Below are 23,121 nucleotides of genomic sequence, written 5' to 3' on the forward strand. Positions count from 1 at the left end.
CTGCTCCAAGCTTCATTTCTGAATGGGCAATAGGCTGTTGCCAAATAACTGAATTTTTCTGTAATACAAATATTTGTAAATGTAATCTCCAGTCTGTCTCTGCTGTATCCCCACTGAATCTAATGGACCTCATGGTCAGTGTTCAACATCAGTGAGCCTCTGGGGTCAGTTAATATAGAAAGGTTTGTGCTTTAGAACAAAGTTTAAAAAGAAGCAGGGCCTGTGCTCCACCTTCAGGTCAGTGAAGGACATTTCATGGTAACAATGTTTCAACAAATGTTTGGCTGAAGAATTAATACAGTGCTTGGGAGGGAAAAGGCATTTGTTAGAAACTTCTAAAACACTAATCATTCTTGGTCAATGGAACAGACCATTCCTGGTTCAAAAATAGAGTGGCAAATTTACTAAACACTAGTCGTTAAATTCTGCCCCATTTATGTACCAGGCAATCGCATTGGAGACAACAGATTGTAAACCAAGAGAATTTTAGAAAGAATACATCATATTTCAACAAGTCTGAGGTCCTTTAGAATTTCATAGTTGCCACATGTCCACTTCATGGCTGTCACTAGATTACACTGTGGTCATTCAGAACATCCCAGCAACAGTGGAGAAAATACAGATTTTCCTGCTCCAAAGCACAGGCTCCTGCTGCCTGAGCTCGTAGAGACCCTTCTTTAGCTGTTAGCACTATAGGGTCTGACTGTAACACTGAACGATCCTATTTCCATTGTGGCAATGACTTGGGATAGGGAGCCATTAACTCGTCTAGATTTTTCAGGAAACTGCTGATATTGGGCACCTGCTCCTATCTCTTGCTTTCACTGGGAGAGCAGGAGAACTATGTGGAGAAGGTGCTCTGGCTGCATCACTCTGGTTAGAGTTCTTGAAGGATTGCCCTAGGACTCGAAAGGCTTGTCTATATGGGGACTTATTCTGTAATAAGAATTCTAGGTTAACTCCCTGTCTGGACATTCTTATTCTGGAATAAGAGTGTTTTATTCTGAATGAGATTAGATTCCAAAGTGGATTAAGAGTGCCTTATTCATAAATGGATGAAACCAATTCAGAATAAGGCACTCTTATTCTGCAATAAGAGCATTCACACATGTAGGAAATCAAGAATAGTTAATCCACACCCTATTTATTCCAGATTAATTTTCATGTGTAGATAAACACTTAATCAGAGAGACTCCAAGGAGTCCCCCTAAGAGTCTAACTGCCTACAGCATATTTTCCAGCTCATCCAAAACTATAGATATGTGGCTAGGCAATTTGATATATAGAGTGGAGCTATGTAGGCATTCACTCTAGCCATATGTCTATGACTGTCGGAATTTGAGGGCCATGCTTTAGGCATGTTTGCTATTGTCAGGAAGTACATTGTGCGGGAGATGAGGAAAATCAAGGAGGGGAAAAGGTTAGTGAGGAAACCCTGGGGAGCCAAAGAAAAGCAGGAGGAGGGTAGATATTTGGTAGGGGGGAAAAAAAGAAAGTGTGCAAATAAGTCACTGTATGTTCAAACATCCAAATTACATCACTGCATGATGTATAAGGCTCCAGATTTCTGGGCCTGCAGTCTTATCAGGTATGATGATATTCAACCATTTATACTATTTATTTAATTATAAAAGAATTCTAGTTCCTATAAGGTTTATCATGAGTTATTTGAATCGTTACTGCAAAATGTCTATTGGGATGACATTGTGAAAAAGAGAATGTTAATGCCTACCATTTCAAGTGCAAACTTATAATAGAGTTGGAATATCTGACCTCACCTATCGGAATAGCCGAATGGGCCTGGGAGGCAGTCTTGAGGTCTCTAGCCATCATGGCATTCTGATTTAAAAAAAAAAAATCAACATTTTTCATTTTTTTATAAACAAGCAGGGAGATACAATACAGTAGGTTGGCCAAACTTTACTCAGCGCAGGTCACAAGAGCCTCAGCACAGTAATTAATGTGTATTAAATGGGGCAGATTATAGCTGTCTGACAATTAATACAGAGGAGATGAGATCTGTGGAGACTACAGGTTCAAGCATGTAATACTCCATCTTGAATATAGGGACACTGCACTGTTAATCTGCCAAGTTTGTTAATACTAGCTCCAGAATTTCTCTCTCTCCCCCAATTCTGTTGGCATGGGCAATTCTGGAAAAATCTGCGAGATAGCCTGATTCACATGAAAACATTAATCATTTGTTTAATGAATCTGAGTTAAGATTTGTATTTAGGTCCTTCAGAAGCAAAACTTGATTCTCGTCTGAGTTATCATCTTATAGAATCACTGATTTAAAGGAGCCTTCTGTGTATTATTAATATTCATTAGTTTTCTGAATGAATAAAAATCTTCCGCTGTGAAACTGGAATCTAAATGTGTCACTGAGCTCTCTCTCCTGCCATCCAACAGCAGTTGAGGTAAATCGATAACATTTTCGGGAGAGCTCCTATGTTTGCAACAACAGGTACCTGCATCTCTGAGGAAAATCTTTTATGTTTTGGTGTGTGTGTCTTTCTCAGACCTGCACTGTCTGAACTGGATAATTTCCCGGGCACAAGCTTCTGAATCATAAATAAAATAAGGCAAGTTTAAGAACATACTATATAAGAGCAAACTCCACAAGTAGTAGCAAGGAATATATTTAAAAAATCATATTAAATTGCTATGGGTTTTTATTAGAGATGGGCCCAATCAGTACCTGAGATCTGAACCCCTCCGTTTTGGGGATGCTCAAAATCCAGATCTGCATTTGGATTTTTGTGAGTTGAGCCCATCTGTAGTCTATTACACAACAACTATGTTAAAAGATCATTAAGGTTGCAAAGGCAAGCACTCAAAGTTAGAATATACCGAAATTAAGGTTGTCTGTATGACCCAATCTGGCTTCCTTGTACATTTGCATTATAATATAGTCTTTAATTGCATGATCACATACTATGGTATTTTTTCCACAGGGCCCCTGCCTCATTCAGTGCACAGAATTCATGGTGCTCATGAAGATGAGCAGTTATTTAATATTTTATGTTCTCCATAATGTTTAAGGTGTGACACTAGGACTTATTTATTGCACACTGTTCATACCCTATTTTGAGTACAGAATTATTAATTTCCTCTTGGACTTTTCTATGGCACTTATCATTAATGTATCTTAGCTACCAATTTTAGGATTGTTGTATGAACTTAATAAAAACCCTTCAGAAATAGTAATCAATGTTTATGACATGAGTCATTGTGAATGCCCCACTAATACCAACTGTAGCACTTATGGTGATGGAGAATACCTTTTCTTTGCCAGACGGAAATCTGTCGCTCTTTGAAGCTTTTTTCTTCCTTTTTTCAGAACCTTCAGAACAGGGACAACAAGAACCTGTAATGTGACTCATTTCTGTGAGGACTGTCTGTGTGGGCATGAGTGCGTGGATCAGGAAAGAGAAAGCAGAGCTGAACTGTGCACTGAGAGCTGAAGAAGCGCTCTGTGTAAGCTCGAAAGTTTCTCTCTCACCAACAGAAGTTGGTCCAATAAAAAAGATATTACTTCACCTCACCCTCCTATCTCTCTCATATCCTGGCACCAACAAGGCTACAACAACACTGCTGAGTGAATAACAGATCTAGAAGGCATTTTTCAAATATGGGGCAAATCCTGCTCCTTACTCATGTACGTCCTCCCACTGAAATCAGGTCTTGCATGAGTAAAGCAAGCAGAATTTGAACAATGATCATGCTCCATCTCTAATCAAGTAATTACATGTTAGTGTAATAATAATTTTCCCTTTTGGTGCATCTTCCATCAAATCTCAAAACACTACCAACATGAATTAATTAATCCTCATAACACTTCATGTAAGCATTATGTATCCATTTTACAGACAGAAAAGTTGAGGCACAGACAGTTTAAATGACTTGGCCATGGCTATCAGGGAAGTCAGTGGCAGACCCAGGACAGCTCAAGACCCTGGTTCTGCACTATTAAAGTCAATGTAAGTTTTGCCACTGATTTCAACGAGCGTAGGCTCATGCCTGGGGAGAATATCTGTAGAACTATGATATACAATAAAAGCCAATAGTAAAAGAAGACTTTTAATACCTGTTTTTTTCTTCATCTGTAAAGTCTGAGTTTTGTCTAAACAGAAATCTCTTTCTGTTAGAAGATTTGTTCTCTCCTTGTCTGCTTCTTCATTGACTTGCTGCGGTTCAGTGCTTGGGATTTGCTGTAGCGATTCTGTATCGGGGGATTCACTCTCAGTTTCAGCAACCTGAACAAAAATAAAGCAGGCAAGTGTTGGTTGTTAGGGGGAGGAAAATGCCCAATTAAAAAAACCCCCTCTCTTATCCCTTATTTTTGAAACTATCAGCTTGCAACATGGCAAATCCAGTCAGTACTGATTAAGGGCAAAATCTTCCTCTCAGAACCACATTGTGGATCTTGCCTTCAGTATTATGTGGTCTCTACCACTGTAGATCTCACTGTCAGGAGTTCCTATGCATAAGGAAAGCCCAATAAGCAAACTGAGATCTGTTATATGGAGATGAAATAAAAACATTTGCCCTAAATCCAGGCAATTAGAACAATATTCCATTAAAACAGCCTTTGGCTGCCTTTCAATAACTCTCTGCAATGCTGCTTGTAAAACCCACTGCTTGTCATAGACTCATGCCCTTTAAGGTCAGAAGGGACCATTGTGATGATCTAGTCTGACCTCGTGCACATTGCAGGCCACAGAACCTCACCCACCCACTCCTGTAATAGACCACGAACCTCTGGCTGAATTACTGACATCCTCAAAACGTAGTTTAAATACTTCTAATTACAGGTTATTCACCATTTACATTAGTTTAAACCTGCAAGTGACCCGTGCCCCATGCTGCAGAGGAAGGCAGCCCACCCCCATCCCCCGGGTCTCTGCCAATCTGACCTGGGGAAAAATTCCTTCCTGACCCCAAATATGGCGATCAGTTAGACCGTGAGCATGTGGGCAAGACCCACCAGGCAGATACCTGGGAAAGAATTCTCTGGATAACTCAGAACCCTCCCCATATAGCTTCCTATCTCCAGCCATCATGGATTTTTGCTACTGGCAGTCGCTGATAGGCCACATGCCATCATAGGCAGTCCCGTCATACCATCTCCTCCATAAACTTATCAAGCTCAGTCTTAAAGCCAGTTAGGTTTTTTGCCCCCACTGCTCCCCTTGGAAAGCTGTTCCAGAACTTCTCCTCTGATGATTAGAAACCTTCATTTAATTTTTAGCCTAAACTTGTTGATGGACAGTTTACAGCCATTTGTTCTTGTGTCCACATTGGCACTTAACTTAAATAACTCCTCTCCCTCCCTGGCATTTATCCCTCTGATGTGTTTATAAAGAGCAATCATATCTCCCCTCAGCCTTCTTTTCATTAGGTTAAAAAGCCAAGCTCTTTGAGTCTCCTCTCAAAAGGTAGGTTTTCCATTCCTCGGATCATCCTAATAGCCCTTTTTTGCACCTGTTGCAGTTTGAATTCATCTTTCCTAAACATGGGAGACCAAAACTGCACACAGTATTCTGGATGAGGTGTCACCAGTGCCTTCTATAATGGTACAAACACTTCCCTGTCTCTACTGGAAATACCTCACCTGATGCATCCTAGCTCTACATTAGCCTTTTTCATGGCCACATCACATTGATGGCTCATAGCCATCCTGCGATCAACCAATACACCCAGGTCTTTCTCCTCCTCTGTCACTTCCAACTGGTAAGTCTCCAGCTTATAGCAAAAATTCTTGTTAGTCCCTAAATGCATGACCTTGCACTTTGCTCTATTTAATTTCATCCCATTTCTATTACTCCAGTTTACAAGATCATCTAGATCTTATTGTGTGATATTCTGGTCCTCCTCCGCATTGGCAATACTTCCCAATTTTGTGTCATCTGCAAATTTTATTAGCACACTTCCACTTTTTGTGCCAAGGTCAGAAATATAATAAGATTGGTCCCAAGACCGATCCCTGAGGAACTACACCCATAACCTCCCTCCAGCCTGACAGTTCACCTTTCAGTATGGCCTGTTGTAGTCTCCCCTTTAACCAGTTTCTTATCCACCATTCAATTCTCATATTAACCCCCATCTTCTCCAATTTAACTAATAATTCCCCATGTGGAACTGTATCAAATGCCTTACTGAAATCCAGGTACATTAGATCTATCTACTGCATTTTCTTGTCTAAAAATTCAATTATCTTCTCAAAGAAGGAGATCAGGTTTGTCTGGCATGATCTACCTTTTGTAAAACCACGTTGTATTTTATACCAATTACCATTCACCTCTATGTCCTTAACTACTTTCCTCTTTCAAAATTTGTTCCAATTTTTGTTCAAATTTTGAACAGTATTAACTGCATTGACTTTTATTCAGTGAAAGGGTTAGTATTTGTGGTTTTATTCCAGTGCTGTGAAGAAAAAAACCCTAAAAAACATTTATATTATTAAACTCTACCCTGCATTTGAAATGTAATCCCAGGGATTAAAATAGAATCATTCCAAAATACTTTCTGTGATAGTAAATGTACAAGGCAGTAACAGGCATTCTTGATGAGAGGCAAGTCAGGCTAAATTCCCAGGCTTAGAATTTACTTGTGCTCTGAGTTCTTCCAGCAGGTATCCCCATAACAAGACAGAATTATGATGAATTTATTATGAACTCTAAGTATGCTAGCTGCGTGTCAGAAGGCCTGAGTTTAATCAGTGCATTTGAGAACAGACCTCAAAATGATGTTGCCAAAATAACTTGAGTCATCAGCATTTCTGCTTTCCACCTTGATAAAGGCAGGTGTTGTGTTGAAGGAAGTCACACATGACATACTGTTCGACTCTGTACAGCAGTGTGAAATGGTTTCATACAAACCTCTTCCTCAGGCTGGGCCTCTGAACATACACTGAGTGGAGAAGAACATGGGGAGATTCCAAACTCAGGGATTTCCAAATCCACAGCCCTTGCAGGTCTGGGGCCAGGCAAGTATTTCATATCATCAGTCAGGATCATTCTTTCAGAGACTGGGAGAAAAGAGCAAAGACTGCTTTAGTTATACCTTTTGTTACTACATCCTATACATGTTAAGATAATGTTATAGGGAAGCTTTCTGACAGGCAGGAAAACAGGCCTTATTAGAGTAAGAAGGGATCTCAGGATGTTGAGAATCAGTATTTCAAAAGACAGGATGCTTAATAAATGCACCTGAGAGCATCTGGTGATCCCCACATATTCCCTCCCTAGCCCACACACAAACATTTTTTCCTTTTAAAGGACTTCACACACACACCCCAGCTCAGTGGCAGCTATATGGGGGGAGGGAGAGGAGGGGAGAGGAGAGGAGGCTCTTAGCCAGCTAACCTTCTCCAAACATCTACATTCCTATTTAAGGGATGACTTGCTGCCCACTCCCCTCCATTCTGGTGCTTTACAGGAGGAGAGGGCAGTCAGAAAGCCCACTCCCCCATGAACTGCCATTTGTGGGCATGTGAAAGTCAATGGGACTTGGGCTCTTAAGTGCCTAAATCACTGTTGAAAATGAGTCTTTTGAAAAATTTACCATGGGTCTAATAACAGGCAGATGTTCAGGAGGTGATGACAGTGGGATTTTATTTCCCCCTGGACCATTTTCAGAGGTGATGAGCATTTGCAGCTCCCTTTGACTTCAACTGGAGTTTTGGGTGTACAGCAGACCCCTTGTGTGCAGGGAATTGTGAAAATCTGACCTATAGGGCCAGATCCTCAACTGGTATAAATCAGTTTAGCTCCACTGAAGTCAACAGAGCTACATCAATTTATACCAGCCGAGGATCTGGTTCAAAGTTTAGGATGCTACCAGATTTACTTTAGTTATTGAATAAACAGAAGTAAACAAAAGGTAGAATTGTAGAAAGAATCCTTTACGTTCCGCCTTCTCTCGCTCATCTATGCTGAGAGGTCCAGGTTGAAACAGGAAGTCAAATATCTTCAATGAAGTCGCTGAGATACTGGGAGAACAATATATCCGGGAAGGGGCCAGCGGCAACTTCCAGGACAGCTGGTGGATGATAGAGGAGTATACACATATAGCGATATTTCTTTGATGTACAGGTAATAAAATGTTAAATGAACACAATACTTGCAGGTTCACATTGTACTAATGAATTTCCCAACCAACTCAGTAGAACACGCTCCTTGGTCCTACCTACGTTGATCATGTCCCTTTTGGGATGACAGATGCTCTGCTTTTAGGGCTAGTCTACACTAGAAGCACTACAGTGGTGCTGCTTTAGCACATCTGATGTAGATGCTCTATGCTGACAGGAGAGAGCTCTCCCGTCAGCATAATAAAACCACCTCCGTAGGAAGCAGTAGCTATGTCGGTGGGAGACATAGTGTAGTCCACATAGTGCGGTGGCACTCAGGTTGGTGTAACTTACCTCACTCGTGGAGATGGCTTATTCACACCCCTGAGCAACATAAGTTATACCAACATAATAGTGTGTACAAGCCCTTAGAGATGCTTACATTTCCTAAGGGGATCAAAATGGCCCAACACGTCTTTACTTCCAACACCATTCTCAGATTTCAAAGAAACGTAACTATTCAACTGAGTCTAACCTTTTCTCCGTCCATTGGTGAAACCAGCAATTCTGTTGTGAAGTCACTGGTGAAATTAAATCCCATGTAAGGCACCTAGAGAAATGAGAAAAGGTTGAGTAATCATAAATCTGTGAGGAAAATGTTTCCCTTACACACATACACACAGCTTGGTGAGGCGTTCTTTTTGGTGCCACTCATATGCATGTGTTTCTAGCCATCAAGTCATCAGCCATGTCACATAAAAACACTGTATATGGTCCATATATGCAAAGTCTCATTGGAAGAAGAATTTATTCTCAGTGGGTGAAATTTACCCCTAATCAGAGACGAATATTGGCACAAGACCTATATGCCACTCATGAGTTTAAGTGAAGCTCAAGTGGGGCATAGACCTAAATGCCCTCAGGAAAGTGATGTTTGTCTCTCTATTACTCCTGAGGGAATTCTGCATTACTGCACATGCGTATAATTAATGAGCCCCACATTTTTTTTTGCACAGAAAAAAAGCTTGTTGAAATATTGCTGCACTTCTGCCTTTTGCCCACCAGAGAGCACTGTGACACAAGAACAGCAGCAGCTCCAGGCAGAAAATAATTTCTGCAGTTCTGCCTTTTGTCCACCAGAGGGCACTGTGGCACTAGAACAAGCAGCAACTCCCCGCTAGCGAGGGAAGAGAAAGAGCTGCCTTCTTCGCAGTGGGCCAGGTCAGGAGACAGGGGCTATGGGGGAACAGACAGTGTGGGGTGCTGGGCGGGGGCAGTCAGACAGGGGCTCATAAGGGCTTGTGGGGGAGGACAGACTGGGGTAGGGGCTGAATGGGAGTGGAGGCACAGGGCCACAGGGGAGAGGGGGTGCAGAGCTACATAAGGACAGGGGTGGTGGGTGGGGGCATAGACACACATGGGGATAAGGGGAGGCGGAACAGAGCCACATAGGGATAGGTGGAGGAGGTACAGGGACACATGGGGATGGGAGGAGTGGGTGTCTAAGTGAGGATGAAGGGACAGGTTGACGGGGGGTGCAAGGACATATGGGGTTCAGGAATACATAGGGACAGGGGCAGATGTGCCTGACTGAATGGCAGAGGCTAGGGGTCAGCCAGGATCTGTATGGGGGAAGTTCCCTAACAATCCCTCCATGCCCCCCCCAAAAACCCTGTTCCATTCTCTTCCCACTCATACCCTACAACCCTCCAAGTTCACACCCAGGCTCCTTCCCAGCAATTTCCTTCCCTCTCCCTCCTCTCCTCTGTAACCCCTGACTCCCCCAAGCCTTTTGGTTGCTTCTGAGGCATGCGGAAAATACGGTTCTGTATTGTAGTTTAAATGAATTATTACTCAGAGTTCTATATTAACATGCCTAGTAAGGAATTTATTTGTCAAAAAAACATTTCCTGAATCTTTTTTGTTGTCTGTATTCTTAAGACATACTTACTGACAGGTATTTTAAAATAAATGAACAAAAAAACCTGAAACTGGTGTGATTATATTGTGTTATTTTGACAAATAACATATGCAGAATTTAGCAGAATTTGAAAATATTCTGTGCAGAAGTTTTAATTTTTTGGTGCAGAATTCCCCCAGGAGTACTCTATGCCATTTGTATTAGGAAGAGGCACCAACTATGCCATATTAACTAAGAATGTAGAGGAAAAACTCAATGCTTGCTACCTGATTCAACTGCAGGAAATGTGGCTATTTTATCTTCCATACCACTATGATCCAGAATGTTTTTTTGGACAAGTGTTTTTAAATTTACAATGTGTAAGGTCCTAGTCACCAGTATATAGTGCTGTGAAAATGTACTTATAAGAATTTTCCTCCACAGTTTTCAGAATAAAATCTTAGCAGATGAATAAAGAAACTGTTATAAGTTTATAACTCTGTTTTAGATCTGGTAAAAAACAACAACACTTTTTTCCCCTAAAATTTTCATGAAAATTTCACTTTTATTTTTCCTCAAAATTCCAAATGTCAATGAAAAAATGATAAACATTTCATAACTGGATTTTTTTAAAATCAGTTTTGTAGCAAGTTGAAAAAAGACATGAAAAATCTTGGCAAACATTTCATTTAATATTGAAATTTTGTATTCTATATTTAATAGGTAGAGCACGTCAGTTTGGAGTACTTGCAGGTTAGCTGTAAATAACAGCTGCATTAAATAATTATAAATGCAGATAGGTGAACAAGTTATTGAGTGATACTAAATCTGGTACATGTAAAGGGAGTTCTGTTCAGAAATACAAACTCCATCAAATGGAGGAAGATCACAGTCAAGGGCTAACTCATTCACCCAGACCAACTTACACACATTTTCTTTCCCATGTAATAGGAATAGTTCACTTTTCCAGAGTATGCAACAATCTCTACTTTTTGAGGTAATGCTTATTAGTAAAATAAAGTGGGACAATCAATCTGCTAACTGAAGAATCTGCCTTAATCCTGGAACTGGGGCAGGAATTATTGTTCTTCAGTGTATCTAGCACCTTGTGGCAGACTTAGCTGATAGTATCAGATGTTCTTCAGTGGAGCTGGTTTATGCTGTGTCTGTGAGTGCTATGGCTCATTTAGAATTGTTTTCCCCTGTATAGTTGATAGCAGTATGGGTTCAAGCAACTAGAACATACCAGATAAGAGTCCATGTCAGTGACTTTGGAGACATCAGTTTTTCCTTCCTTTTGGTAATTTAAAGCTTGGTTTTCATAAATGAAGGACTCTGATGAAGATATCACAATATCACAAGAGTGGTATTTGTATAAATATACTTAAAAGGGACATTGCCAAGACAAAAAGTTATATATATAATATAATATCCTTATCTGTGTTACTACACTTAGATAACTTAAAAATGAAAAAAATTACAAATTTGATGTATTTTTTACAATTGATGGTACGTGTGTTTTGGGTTTTTTTTTTTACTTTTGCATTCACTCATCCTTTGAGTTCATTCAGCTCAAATAGTGAACATAGACTGAACTGTTTCTGGATTCATTTCTGGATTCTGTGCACAACTAGAACAATGCTGTTATATTTTGAAAAGCAAATTTTGCAGGAAAAAGTTTAAAGGGAAAAAAAGGTGTTTTCTTTTAAATGTGGAAAAAAATCATGAAAACATTTCAAATAATATTAAGATTTGTAAAATTATTGGTTTTGCAAAAGTCAAATCTAGGTCTAAATGACCCAAGATTGTTTGCCTTTTAGAAGAATGAGCTCTTTATAATTTTATTTTTAAAAGAAGTCAGGCATTCAACTCTGACTTGCAGATATTATATGTCATTGTGAAATAAGGGCTCATGTAGGAAAACAACACCCAGTAAAGTGACCAAAGTTCGATTTGAATCTGTGACCCAAATTACCATCAATTTATGACTATCCCTTTTGAGAAAGCACTGTTCACAGCTAATATGGTGCAATATATTTTGCAGACACTGAAAATCATAGCAAACGGTTAAAAAAAATCTGATTCCTAACAAGAGAGTAAAGGTATCCACATAAGACTGTCTGATGTTATACCTGTTGCTGAGATTCCAGAGACATCTGTATCTGTCGCTGAGATACCCAGTGCCTTACTGTGAGGCAAGATGTAAAGATCATTTTTAAAAGCCACTAAAATATCTCCAGAACCATTCAGGAAACAAGCAGAGCTGAGAGTGTTATCAAGACAAATTTCGGCCAGCAAATTCTTGTGAATATCCCAGAGTTTCACCATGTAGTCCACACTGGAAAATAAAGGAATCAGAATTATCTTGTGAAATAGTCTTAACATTGATTTTAGTAATTCTCTGTGGGTGAAATTTTCCCTTGTACAGAGGGCCAGTATGAGTTCTATGTACCACTTAATCCCACTAAATCATGAAAATAGGGTTTAAATGGGACATAAGTGGTGCACAGATTACATGTGGATTTCTGCCCAGGGAGAATTTTACCCTGTAGGATCAGTGAGAACCCATAAGGAGAGGGATTAATCTGGGTTACCTCGTCATTTTATTCCAGTCACAAACAAGTGGCTTTCTTTAACCAATAATAACCAAATTAACACTACAAAAGCAAAGACATTAGAGTTCAGGAAGGAGCAGCATTTTATCATAGGGACTTTCACACAGTGAAAGAGTTTACCTAATATAGCACCTACAACATCAAAGACAATGTAATAAATTACTGAGGAAATAAGCCCTTCCTCCATTTCTGAGAATGGGTTTAATTCCAACAGATTTTTTTAAAGGAAAAATTTATTCCAGAAGACTGAAGGCATCTGTATAATCATACAATTACTGTGTCACAGGCAGCTGCCAGGCAAACTCCTCCAACTATGCCCCATCTAGTAAACCTCATTCCTGTTCTGAAGAATTAGCCTCTAAGAGAAAGAGGAGTGTTCAGTCTCTGCATTCATTGTCAGCCTTTGATGTCTCTTCTAAAATTGCCAACAAAGATTCCAATTAATTGCTAATTGTGAAGGCAGGTTTTATGTTGGCCAATAGGAATTGACTGAAACCCATCAATACTGGTGCAATTTCTTTATATTTTATTTCCTTTAAACAATAGCTTGGCTTGCAAATGGAATTTCCATTGACAATGTATATGTAATTATTCGGATACTTCCCTGGACTGCTTTGATTATCTCTGAAATCCCACCCCCACATTGTTCCCATCCTCCTGTTCTGCTTACACTGATATTTCCTAGATACTTGCTAGATTGAAAGTGGGAATGAATTTGATCCATTATGTCCATAAGTGGTATTCCCAGCATCTCTCCTGGGAGGGTTCTAATAATGCATAATTTTACACTGGTACCAATACCAAAATGATGTTACCAAGCTTCAGTTTATTGTGTGGAAAACCTATTGCACCAGCTGTAAGAGTATGAAACATGTTATCAGCCAAATGATAGGTTTTATATGTTTCACATGAATGTACTTGAGCTTCCATCCTGCACAAACCCTTCTGATTACCGTATAAATAAGGAGACGATGTTCAATGCTTCACCTACCCACAGCTTAGAAAGAGAGAGAGGGTCTTGCAGGCATCCACTGCTACCACAGGGCCCTTGTGAGCATTTTCAGAATCATGAGTGATATCTGGTTCTTCATTTCCCCCTTAGAGACAGAAAAAGCACAGGCATAATTTGGACATTCTGAATACCTGACTTTGAATTCCTCTCCCTTGACTGTATTGATGGTCACTTCATATGTCATTGGATAAGTAGTTTTCCCTAGATTTGCAATGGAGACTCGGATTTCACTTATAACCATGTCATCATGAGGCGTTAATGCTGTCTATACTGGTAATGTATAGGCAAACACATTTGCTAAGATTGCATTAATGTACATGGCTAAACTTAATTAGTAGAATTCAATTTTTAAAATCCAAGTTATTTCCACTGTACAGACCTGCTCCTTAGATCGGGAGTTCTGCCAATATTCCCGGGCTAGATGCAACCTTGTTTAGACATGGATGTTGTTAGTACAGCTCTAGCAATTTTCCTGACCATTGTGATCATGGAGTTTTTTTTCAATCCAAGAACCATGTTAGCAAATTTGTGCTATTAAGCCCACTTACATTACAGACTTTTACTGAGATTTTAACAAGGTTGTAACACGGTTGACTCCATACTATCAGATGGTTGACACATAGAGTGAGATCCTGACCCCATCAAAGTCAATGGCAAAACTCCCAATGACTTCAACAGGTCCAGAATATAATTCATGATTCCTAAAATGAGCAGGTAAATTGTGTTTTGACCTCACTCATGAGCAGAGCTGTAGCATAATTGTCGACCTGTAGCCAAGTTATAATATGGTATTGCTGCTATGTGAAGAGCACTGTCTAATTACGTCAGTCTAACCAGGTTTGTCAATCCTCCTAACGTAACTCCAACTTCCTTCTACAGGAGGACATCAAAACAGTCATTACAGGGATGTCAATCTGGCACCTTTCACCATCATAACATTCTCTAAATTATATTTGTAAAATTATTAATATAAAAAGAAGACTGAATAGAGATAATCCCATTACATGCAGAGGCTGTTGCCAACTCTACTCCCACACCCTTCAATTTGCATAGTATTATTCATAACACCTTCAAAATAAACAATCCTTTGCCCCTGGCACCTGCAGCTGAAACAGTATGGAAGAGCTACTCAGCCTTCCCAGAACGCACTGTTAAAATTATGATTCCAGGCAGTGTGATGGGTGTGGGTGGACCAACAGTGTGCACAATACAACCTCATTGCTTTTTCTTATATCTTATTCCCATGTCCCAGCCTTTCATTTCTATGTTGCTTATTTAGATAAGCTCTTTGAGGCAAGGCCTTTACCTTCTTATATGTCTATAAAGCATTTAGCATGCTGTTATACAAATAACAGTAGATCCACAGACTACTAGACCACCAATACTACAATGACAGTCGGTCCGGAGGAGCAGTTACATGCTAAAGCCTTGGACACATCAATATAATGATGCCCTTGGAGATGTCCAAGCTTGGTTCAGGGACAGAGTTAAATCTCATCTACACTAAAAATATATCTATGCTGTACTAGGATAGGGGAGAGCAGGGTTCTAACCAGGTCCCGCAACTCAGGTGTAAGTGGAATGATGAAAGGCCCTACCCACCTACAAAGTCTATGTCATGGTATTGAATAGGAGTAAAGAACACAGTTTTCAGAAAAAGAATCCTGGTACAAACCAGTGAGGGAAACTATTAGTACCTTAGTAAGCAATATACTGTTTACATGTGTTTTTTGCTTGCATGATTTTAACTACAGCATGGGTAGGGTCAACCAATTTTAGAGCCAATTAAAAAAACAGATGAGATAAAATTTACCTTTGTAACTCATGTATAATACAGATGCAATTCAGTAAGAAAAAACGAAGACTTCTACTAATCAAAGTGTGTGGGAATGGCATTTACGTAGGCAGCAGGCCATTTATGTGCAGAAATCAGGTTAGACCCAGAAGAAACTCCATTTTGCCAATCATGTGGCTGTTACTCAACGTTTCGAGAGAGCCCCAGGCTCAGCCCAGCCCTTGATGATGAGAAGGCAATATAAATGTGAATGTGAAACTTCTTTTATTAAACTATCAATGTTTACTTTATGAAAAGTGCATGCGCTCAGTTCTGATGAAACCACAGGACTGTCAGTTCACAGGACATCATGAGAATTGTAAACAAGGTCCAGGTCCCCTGGAGAAGGTGAAATTAGGGGCTAGTCTATACAGAGAGTTAGTGCACCTCAAGCTAGGGTGTCAATCTATGGCACTCTTGCCTGCCATACACTAACTGGCCATGTGGACCTTACTACTACATACTGTTTCAAGCAGCAGTAGATCAAATCTCACTATGGAACTCCTAGTGTGTGGTAGCACAGTAGTGTAGTTGGGGATAAACGCTGGTATAAAATGAGTTTACCCACTTCTCGTCTGGGGAATATAGAGGTTAGTACAGTTAGTTTATCCACTTTTTTTGGTACCACTACACCACTGCAGTAGCCGGGTCCACATGAGAAACTTGCATCATGTGATGCGGTACCTACTCCATGAGGCATTGCAAACCCTTCCCAAAGCACCCTGCAGCCAGTTGCACAATGGCATAGCTACCCACAGTGCACTGCTCTGTGTCGATGCAAGAGCTGCCAGCCTGGCTGCACTCTGCTGATACAAGGAGAACAGTGTGGACATGCAACAGCCATTTAATTAACGCACTTTAATTAAAGCGGCATTACCTTTGTCAACAAAACTCTGTAGTGCGGACATAGCCTTAGTGCTGGGTAGGCTAGAGCTAGATTTACACCCTAGTTTGCCTCTCACTAAATCGCTGTATAGACAAGCCGTATCTCAGCTGCCATGAAAATCTGTGTTGTTAACCTTTTGGATTAGCGTTGCTATCGATTATTTACATATCAGGAGTTCTCATAGAGACCTGTCTGGTTTTGGCCTCCATTTGATCTTCTCTTCGTGCTGTTACCACAGCAACTAATACTTGAATTAAAATCTCTTAGCAAGCTAGTTCTTCAGATTGTCTCATCGGGTAGGGATACAATGGAAGTGGGGGCTCGAGGCAGATCTGAGAACCACTTATCTACATCTTTCTTAAAGAAGGTTTCAGTGTTGTTGTTCTGTTTCTTCTTTTGACAAGATAAGCATCAGCACTTCACTTTTCTTTACTAAACAATACTCCCTAGGTCTATGTCTCAGTAATGATCTTGTTGTTAAGCCTGCCGTGTAGACTAAATAGCTCTAAGAAGTTTGCTTTCTACATTAAATTTCTAAATCACATACAATTTGGATATTTTGTTGTAAACATTACTCCAGAAAGTGATGGAATAGTGGCAAAATACTTTTGTGGAAACAAAAGATATTACAAACAGAGATAGCTCTGAGCTGTGAAAATCAAATACTGACTTCCTCAAAGTTGAAAAGGGTTCATATCCATCTTACAGAGCTTGACCCAAGTTGGGAAGTTGAATCAGGAATGAAGTTCTCCAAAGTCTGAGGGGATTCAGACATGGTGTTCTAGTTCTTTACAAGATATTTCAATACTGTGTAGGACTAGGTACAGGATCTAAGTATCAGGATCTAAGTATCAAGTTGTTTTGAGAAGGAAAAACATCTCAGTGTTTGTAGCATATTAAATTAGAATATTAAATGGCTAATTAAGCATGTGGTCTTCTCACTGCTGGTTGGCTGAACCGATGTGGGGTTTTACTTTTGTCTAGGGCCCTAACCAAATTCACGGTCCATTTTGGTCAATTTCACCGTCATAGGATTTTTAAACTCATACATGTAATGATTTCTGCTATTTAAATCTGAAATTTCATGGCATTGTAATTGTAGGGGTCCTGACCCAAAAAGGAGTTGGGGGGGGGGGGGTCACAAGGCTATTATAGGGGGAGTTGCGGTACTGCTACCCTTACTTCTGCGCTGCTGCTGGTGGTGGTGCTGTCTTCAGAGCTGCACAGCTGGAGAGAGACAGCTGCTGGCCAGGAGCCCGTTCTGAAGGCAGAGCTGCCACTAGCAACAGTGCAGAAGTAAGGATGGCATGGTATGGTATTGCCACCCTTACTTCTGTGCTGCTGCTGGTGGGGTGCTGCCTTCAGAGCTGGGCACCCAGCCAATAGCTGCCGCTCTCCAGCCACACAGCTCTGAAGGCAGCACAAGAAGTAAGGGTGGCAATACCGCAACCCCCCTAAAATAACCTTGCAACTGTCCTGTAACGCCCTTTTGGGTCAGGACCCCCAATTTGAGAAACACTGGTCTCCCCTGTGAAATCTGTATAGTATAGGTAAAAGCACACAAAAGACCAGATTTCATGGTCCGTGATGCATTTTTCATGGCCATAAATTTGGTAGGGTCCTATCTATACAACATAATAAGACTGCAGGTGCTAAATTCTAGCTTTTTGGTTTTGCCTGAACACTAGTGTTATTTTGCATCTCTATTCAGGCTGGCTGCATGCCCTTACACACCTGCACAGATTAATTGTGCCAGGATCGTGAGTAATTCAAGCAGGGAAGGGTGAGTTAGTGACTGCAGGCAAATGAGATATGGAGGTGGTGGGGTCTGCACCAGCATATGCCAACCACACCCTTAGTCCCCTCAGCCAAACCTGGTTGTTTTGAGTGGGTCCAGGATCCGGGTGCCACAGCTGAGCCCCTGATTGTCTTTCTGGGGAATCATTATCCACAGCTCAATATCCTGAATTTGGCCTATTGTAGTATAGTTTAGAATATTCGGTGTCACATGACTTATATGAGCAAGAGAGAAGGGTGCTAATGGGTACTATCCAGAGAGGTGGGGAGCATAGAACATAACCCCAAAACCAAAAACATGGACCAATATAGGTTTCAGCAAAACTTTTCCCCCTCTGTAGAACATGTATATGCTCTTTGGTACAAGAGCATGAATAAAACTAGGTGAAGCATTTGTAGCAAAAAAAAAAAAAAAAAATCTTATTTGATTACATAAGACCTTTTTTCTACTTTTGAATAATTCATGAACGCACTTCAATTTCTAAGAATTTGTTATTCAAAATTAGCTAATGAATGTTTTATGCAAATATATTTCCACCTCAGGATTCTCCTCACAACTCTTCACTGAGGCTTTTGCTTTGAGTATTTGTAATTCAAGCTGTGTGACTGGTCACCTATCTCATGTATTATTTTTTCTGCTCCCTTCCTGGATGACTGAACTTTTAAAAACAAGAATAGGGTTCAAATAAATCACTCAGGCTGTTCAATTAATGTCAAAATAACTACCCATAAACATTTTTGGGATGAACCTTTATTGTGAAAACTTTCACAAACTTATCAGATAATTTTTTGCCTTCTTCAAATATTCCTGTGAATAACAAAAAAATCACCACTACAAATGCTGCAGAAAGCAACTTTAAAAGGGCCCAAGATGCTGAAGTGAATTGGAGGCTTTTATTTCAGTGACTGTTCAAGGATAATTTTTGCAGTACTGGACCTGCCTGAAGCACAAACACCACAGAGTGTACAAGGTTCTGATTACACACAGAAAGCCCTGCTAGCTGGACATTCACCAGGCTTTTGTGTTTGGGGCCCACCTCAGTGGGCCAGTGTGCTCTTTAAGCCCCTTGAGTCTGAACAGAGTCAAGGCATGGCTGAGGTTTCTAGGAAGAGGCTGCTCAAGAGAATCTGCTACCCAGCGGCGGCTCCAGGCACCAGCGCTCCAAGTGTGTGCGAGAGGCAGCAAGCCGCAGGGGGCGCCCTGCCAGTCCCTGTGAGGGTAGCAGTCAGGCAGCCTTCGGCGGCATGTCTGTGGGAGGTCCGCCGGTCCCACGGATTCGGCAACAATTTGGCAGCGGGTACGCCGAAGCCGCTGCTTCCCTGCTGCTACCACAGGCAAAACTTCAGTTTGCTGACACCCTCTTCATAAACTAGGGAGGCAGATTTGGCCTGGCCCCACCTCAGTCATGAGTGGTGGTGGGGCAGCCAGGCCAAAGTTGAGTGGCATTGCAACCTGGCATATGGGGTCACAACACAACTCAAATTTGGCTCGTCTATCCCTCCATCATGAAAGGGGGTGGCCAAGCCAAATTGGAGTGAATGGCATTGTGACCTGGCAAACTAGGTTATAACCTCACTTAAATTGAGTCCAGCCACCCTTCTGTCATGATGGAGGGCTGTCTGGGACAAATCCTAGGCAGCTTCCCAGAAATCTGCCACCCTAGGCAGCTGCCTGTGTTTCTAGGCAGATCCTCTGTCTAGCACCCACTCCTGAGAGCTGAGACCCCACAGTCCAACTGCCTAGATGCTGGGACTAATGTGACTCCTCAGACTTCCCATAGCTTAAACACATCCCCTCTCAGAATTGCAGCCTTGTGGGCAATCTGGGTTTACAATTTAACTCTTCAGGGGGATGTGATAGCGAAGCCAACAGACACACTGAGTTTGCACAGAATTCTAAACAAAATTACTTCTTAGCACAGATTGACAAAATAATAAAACACAACCATACACATTTCCCCACCTCAGGATCCGCATCCCTCTCTGGAGAGTTCTTTGGGCTTGGACAGGGTTCTCTGGGGTGTCCAGGATCCTTCTCTTGCAGCTCGTGGTTTCTCTTTAGAACCATGGAGCCTCTCTCTCTGTCTTGGTCAGCTAGTTTTCTCTGACCTTGGCTGATTCCCCCACTTAAAAGGGACATCCCTGTAACAAAAACAAGCTCCTTTCTTCTGCCCAAAGCTTCCCCTAACAAAACCTGGTTTCTTTGTTCTACTGCTGGAGATTTTCCACTAACCTCACTATTTAATAGCTAGGTATGATTATGATTATTAAAGTCTGAGTAAGATCTTCAGAATTTGGCTCAAATTCTAAAAGAAGAGAATAGCAAAATCCTAATTCCACTCCCTCTGTCAGGTGGAAAAATACTCCAAATAAATAGGAAAACATTATTAAGGAATAAATACAGCAAAAAACTACTGAGTTAAAGTTAAGCAAGTATTTTAGGATACGACCCTTCACTTATAGTGAGTCACTTAATAATAGACATAGTATGAGTCCCATTATGTATACCAGATACCATCTCATGTTTATATCTTTTCATCAGCAATGAAACCATCACCCACGACTTCCAATCTGTAATGACAGAGAACTATTATTCCTTTGTTTTTTAATGAATCTTACCTGGCTTTTTCTCATTTTTCTCCAACAGCTCCACTGGGCCTCCTTCAATCTGAACATCAAAGACATTTACAGCTCCAGAATGCAGGCCAAGGAACAGTGAACTGTTCTGAAACTCCAAAAATCTAAAATTATTTTAATTGTTGGCATTTACAGGTTTCCTGCCCTCATTTACTAATGGGCTTGTTTTTAACTCTTCCAGATGGGCGATTGAAGACACGTGCTGTTCCAGGAATTGAGATGGTACAGGTCCACTTTTGTGTCATCTTCCACTCTGCAGGCCTAAAAAGACTGCTACTCATGATACATACAATGCCCTACCAATTCTGATCTACCAAAATACCACCCTTCAAGACTCTCTTTATGACTCACCTCTTCTATGATGCCCCAAAGTATTGTTCATAACAGTGATAATTATTACCAGAGAAACCTTTTAATGTACCATCAAGACATGCACATACCAAAGCTGAAATATCACAGGATCTTATTGTTATAATATATGCATTTCCTCATCCTACTTCCCTTCCTACTGTTCATTAACCCCACTGATCACATCACATCTACAGTTAGATCCTTCCCTAATTGGGGCAGGGGTCTCCCCTGTACTTTTGAAAAGCACTTAGGCACACTTTCGGGCCTTGTAGAAATAAACAGGGAACATGGGATTTGTTATACCGAATCAGAGCAACAGTCTCTCTAGTGCAATAGCCTATCATCAACAGTGGCCAGTACCAGAAGCCTCGAAGGAGGTGCCAGAAACCTAGCAATAAGCAGTTAAATAATAAATAATAAAGTAACAACAGCAATCCCCTCAACGATGTATTATATATTTATACCCGCTGATAATCCACAGTTATTCTTGATACTCACAATCCTGGTGAAAACCATGGTTTCATTCGAGATATTGATCTGGTGAAGCAACTGCAGGGCAGGTAAACTCCAGATCTGCACCAATTTGTATTCCAATTCCTGGCACATATTTATCAGTTGATGGTGATCTATATCATGTTTTAATTCAATTACCTAAAACAGTGATTGCTGGTCTTTAATAGGGGCTATTCCTCGGAAGACACATACTTGATAGATAAACCAATCAATACACAAGTCTGGACCAGAGCCCTGCAGTGGGACTGGGATCCCATGGGTCCCTCAGGACCGGCTGCCATAATAGCTGGAGCGGGTAAAATTTACTTTGTTGCAAGTGGGGGGCGGGTAGAAGGGGGAACAGACTGGTAATTTGCAGGAAAATACTAAATCTTTTTTAATAAAGGTTTTAATATGTACGTGTAAGCAAGAGATAGAAAGAGATTTGATGTCTATTATAACAGGCGTTAAAGTATTTTTACATGGTGTAAGCAAGATTTGTTTTATTCTTTTAGTGATATAAATTATGTCTGAATTCCATTTATATATATCAACTAACCATTTGTTTTTTCAGTAGCACGGGGGAAATCGGTATCTCTTGCGGGATTTGCGGATCTAAGGTTTTTGCGGGTGGGAGAGGAATAAAAATGCAAGAAACAATGCGGGAGAGGGTGGGAGTGTGGGAATGGGGGTTGGACCAGAGTAGGATTAAAAAAAAAATAGTCCCGCGCAGGGCTCTAGTCTGGACCATATTACCATATAAAGTAAAGCAATGTTAATTTGCATTTGTTACTACTTCCCATCTCATCCCTTTGCTCTGCCAATGAACCCTGCCTCACTACTTCCTTTCTATCCTCCCTCTCATCTTCATTTCTGCCTCAGAGTCCCCTATTCCTGGAATTCTCTTCCTATCCTAATGCAAAAGGCTCAGCCTCCCTCTCTTTTTATTAAATTGCTCCTCAAAATTTGCTTTTTCCACAAAGGCTACAAACACTAATTCCTCCTACCCACTATATATTCAATACATATCTACTTACACTGTAAGTTCCTAAGGCCAGGAACCTTTCTTCTGTGCCTTATACAGTGTTTGTCATTTCATATGCTGGCACTGTTGGCCAGATTGGGGTGACACATCTACAGCATTACTCTGCTATAATTACCAGTTAAGTATGCCAGCAGGGGACTGGGTATCTGCTTAAACCCTTCTTGACAAGGGAAAAACAGAGGGATGGAAGAATTAGTATAGAATTTGTGTACAGGACTCAATGACGCATCTAGAAATCCTAGCTGAAACTACAACAATTTGTAATAATGACTCAACTTGTGAAGTGAGGTTTTTACCCAAGAAAGCTTATGCCCAAATAAATCTGTTAGTCTTTAAGGTGCCACCAGACTCCTTGTTCAATTTGTGAGTGATATATTGAAATGTATGTAAGTAACGTAGCTCCCTTGAGAAGATTCCAAACTGTGAAAAGCTCTTGAACTCCTTTGTATTTGACAGTGAAGTTGCTCTGCCTTTGGAA

The 23,121-nt window shown here is 40.7% G+C and overlaps 1 protein-coding gene across 1 annotated transcript; it reads right to left on the minus strand.

Annotated features, from left to right (window-relative positions):
* Window positions 1-1,082: 1,082 nt before the first annotated feature.
* Window positions 1,083-21,751, minus strand: LOC117879989. Its single transcript, XM_034775602.1, has 13 exons — window positions 21,605-21,751; window positions 20,738-20,843; window positions 13,581-13,686; window positions 12,107-12,312; window positions 11,221-11,309; window positions 8,610-8,684; window positions 7,914-8,046; window positions 6,885-7,033; window positions 4,091-4,259; window positions 3,285-3,346; window positions 2,472-2,564; window positions 1,779-1,839; window positions 1,083-1,087 (listed from the first exon to the last, which is right to left on the minus strand). The coding sequence occupies exons 1-13, from the start codon at window positions 21,710-21,712 to the stop codon at window positions 1,083-1,085; spliced, it is 1,362 nt and encodes a 453-aa protein (XP_034631493.1). The 5' UTR covers window positions 21,713-21,751.
* Window positions 21,752-23,121: the final 1,370 nt, after the last annotated feature.

The sequence above is a fragment of the Trachemys scripta genome, chromosome 7, assembly GCF_013100865.1.
Source record: "Trachemys scripta elegans isolate TJP31775 chromosome 7, CAS_Tse_1.0, whole genome shotgun sequence".
Taxonomy (NCBI): Eukaryota; Metazoa; Chordata; order Testudines; family Emydidae; genus Trachemys; species Trachemys scripta.

Coding starts and splice junctions, on each gene's coding strand:
- LOC117879989 (XM_034775602.1), bottom strand. CDS start 21,712: ATGTGCCAGGAATTGGAATACAAATTGGTGCAGATCTGGAGTTTACCT. Junction 13,687..20,737: donor GAAAAATGAGAAAAAGCCAG/GTAAGATTCATT, acceptor TCTGTCTCTAAG/GGGGAAATGAAGAACCAGAT. Junction 3,347..4,090: donor ACAGATGAAGAAAAAAACAG/GTATTAAAAGTC, acceptor CCTGTTCTGAAG/GTTCTGAAAAAAGGAAGAAA.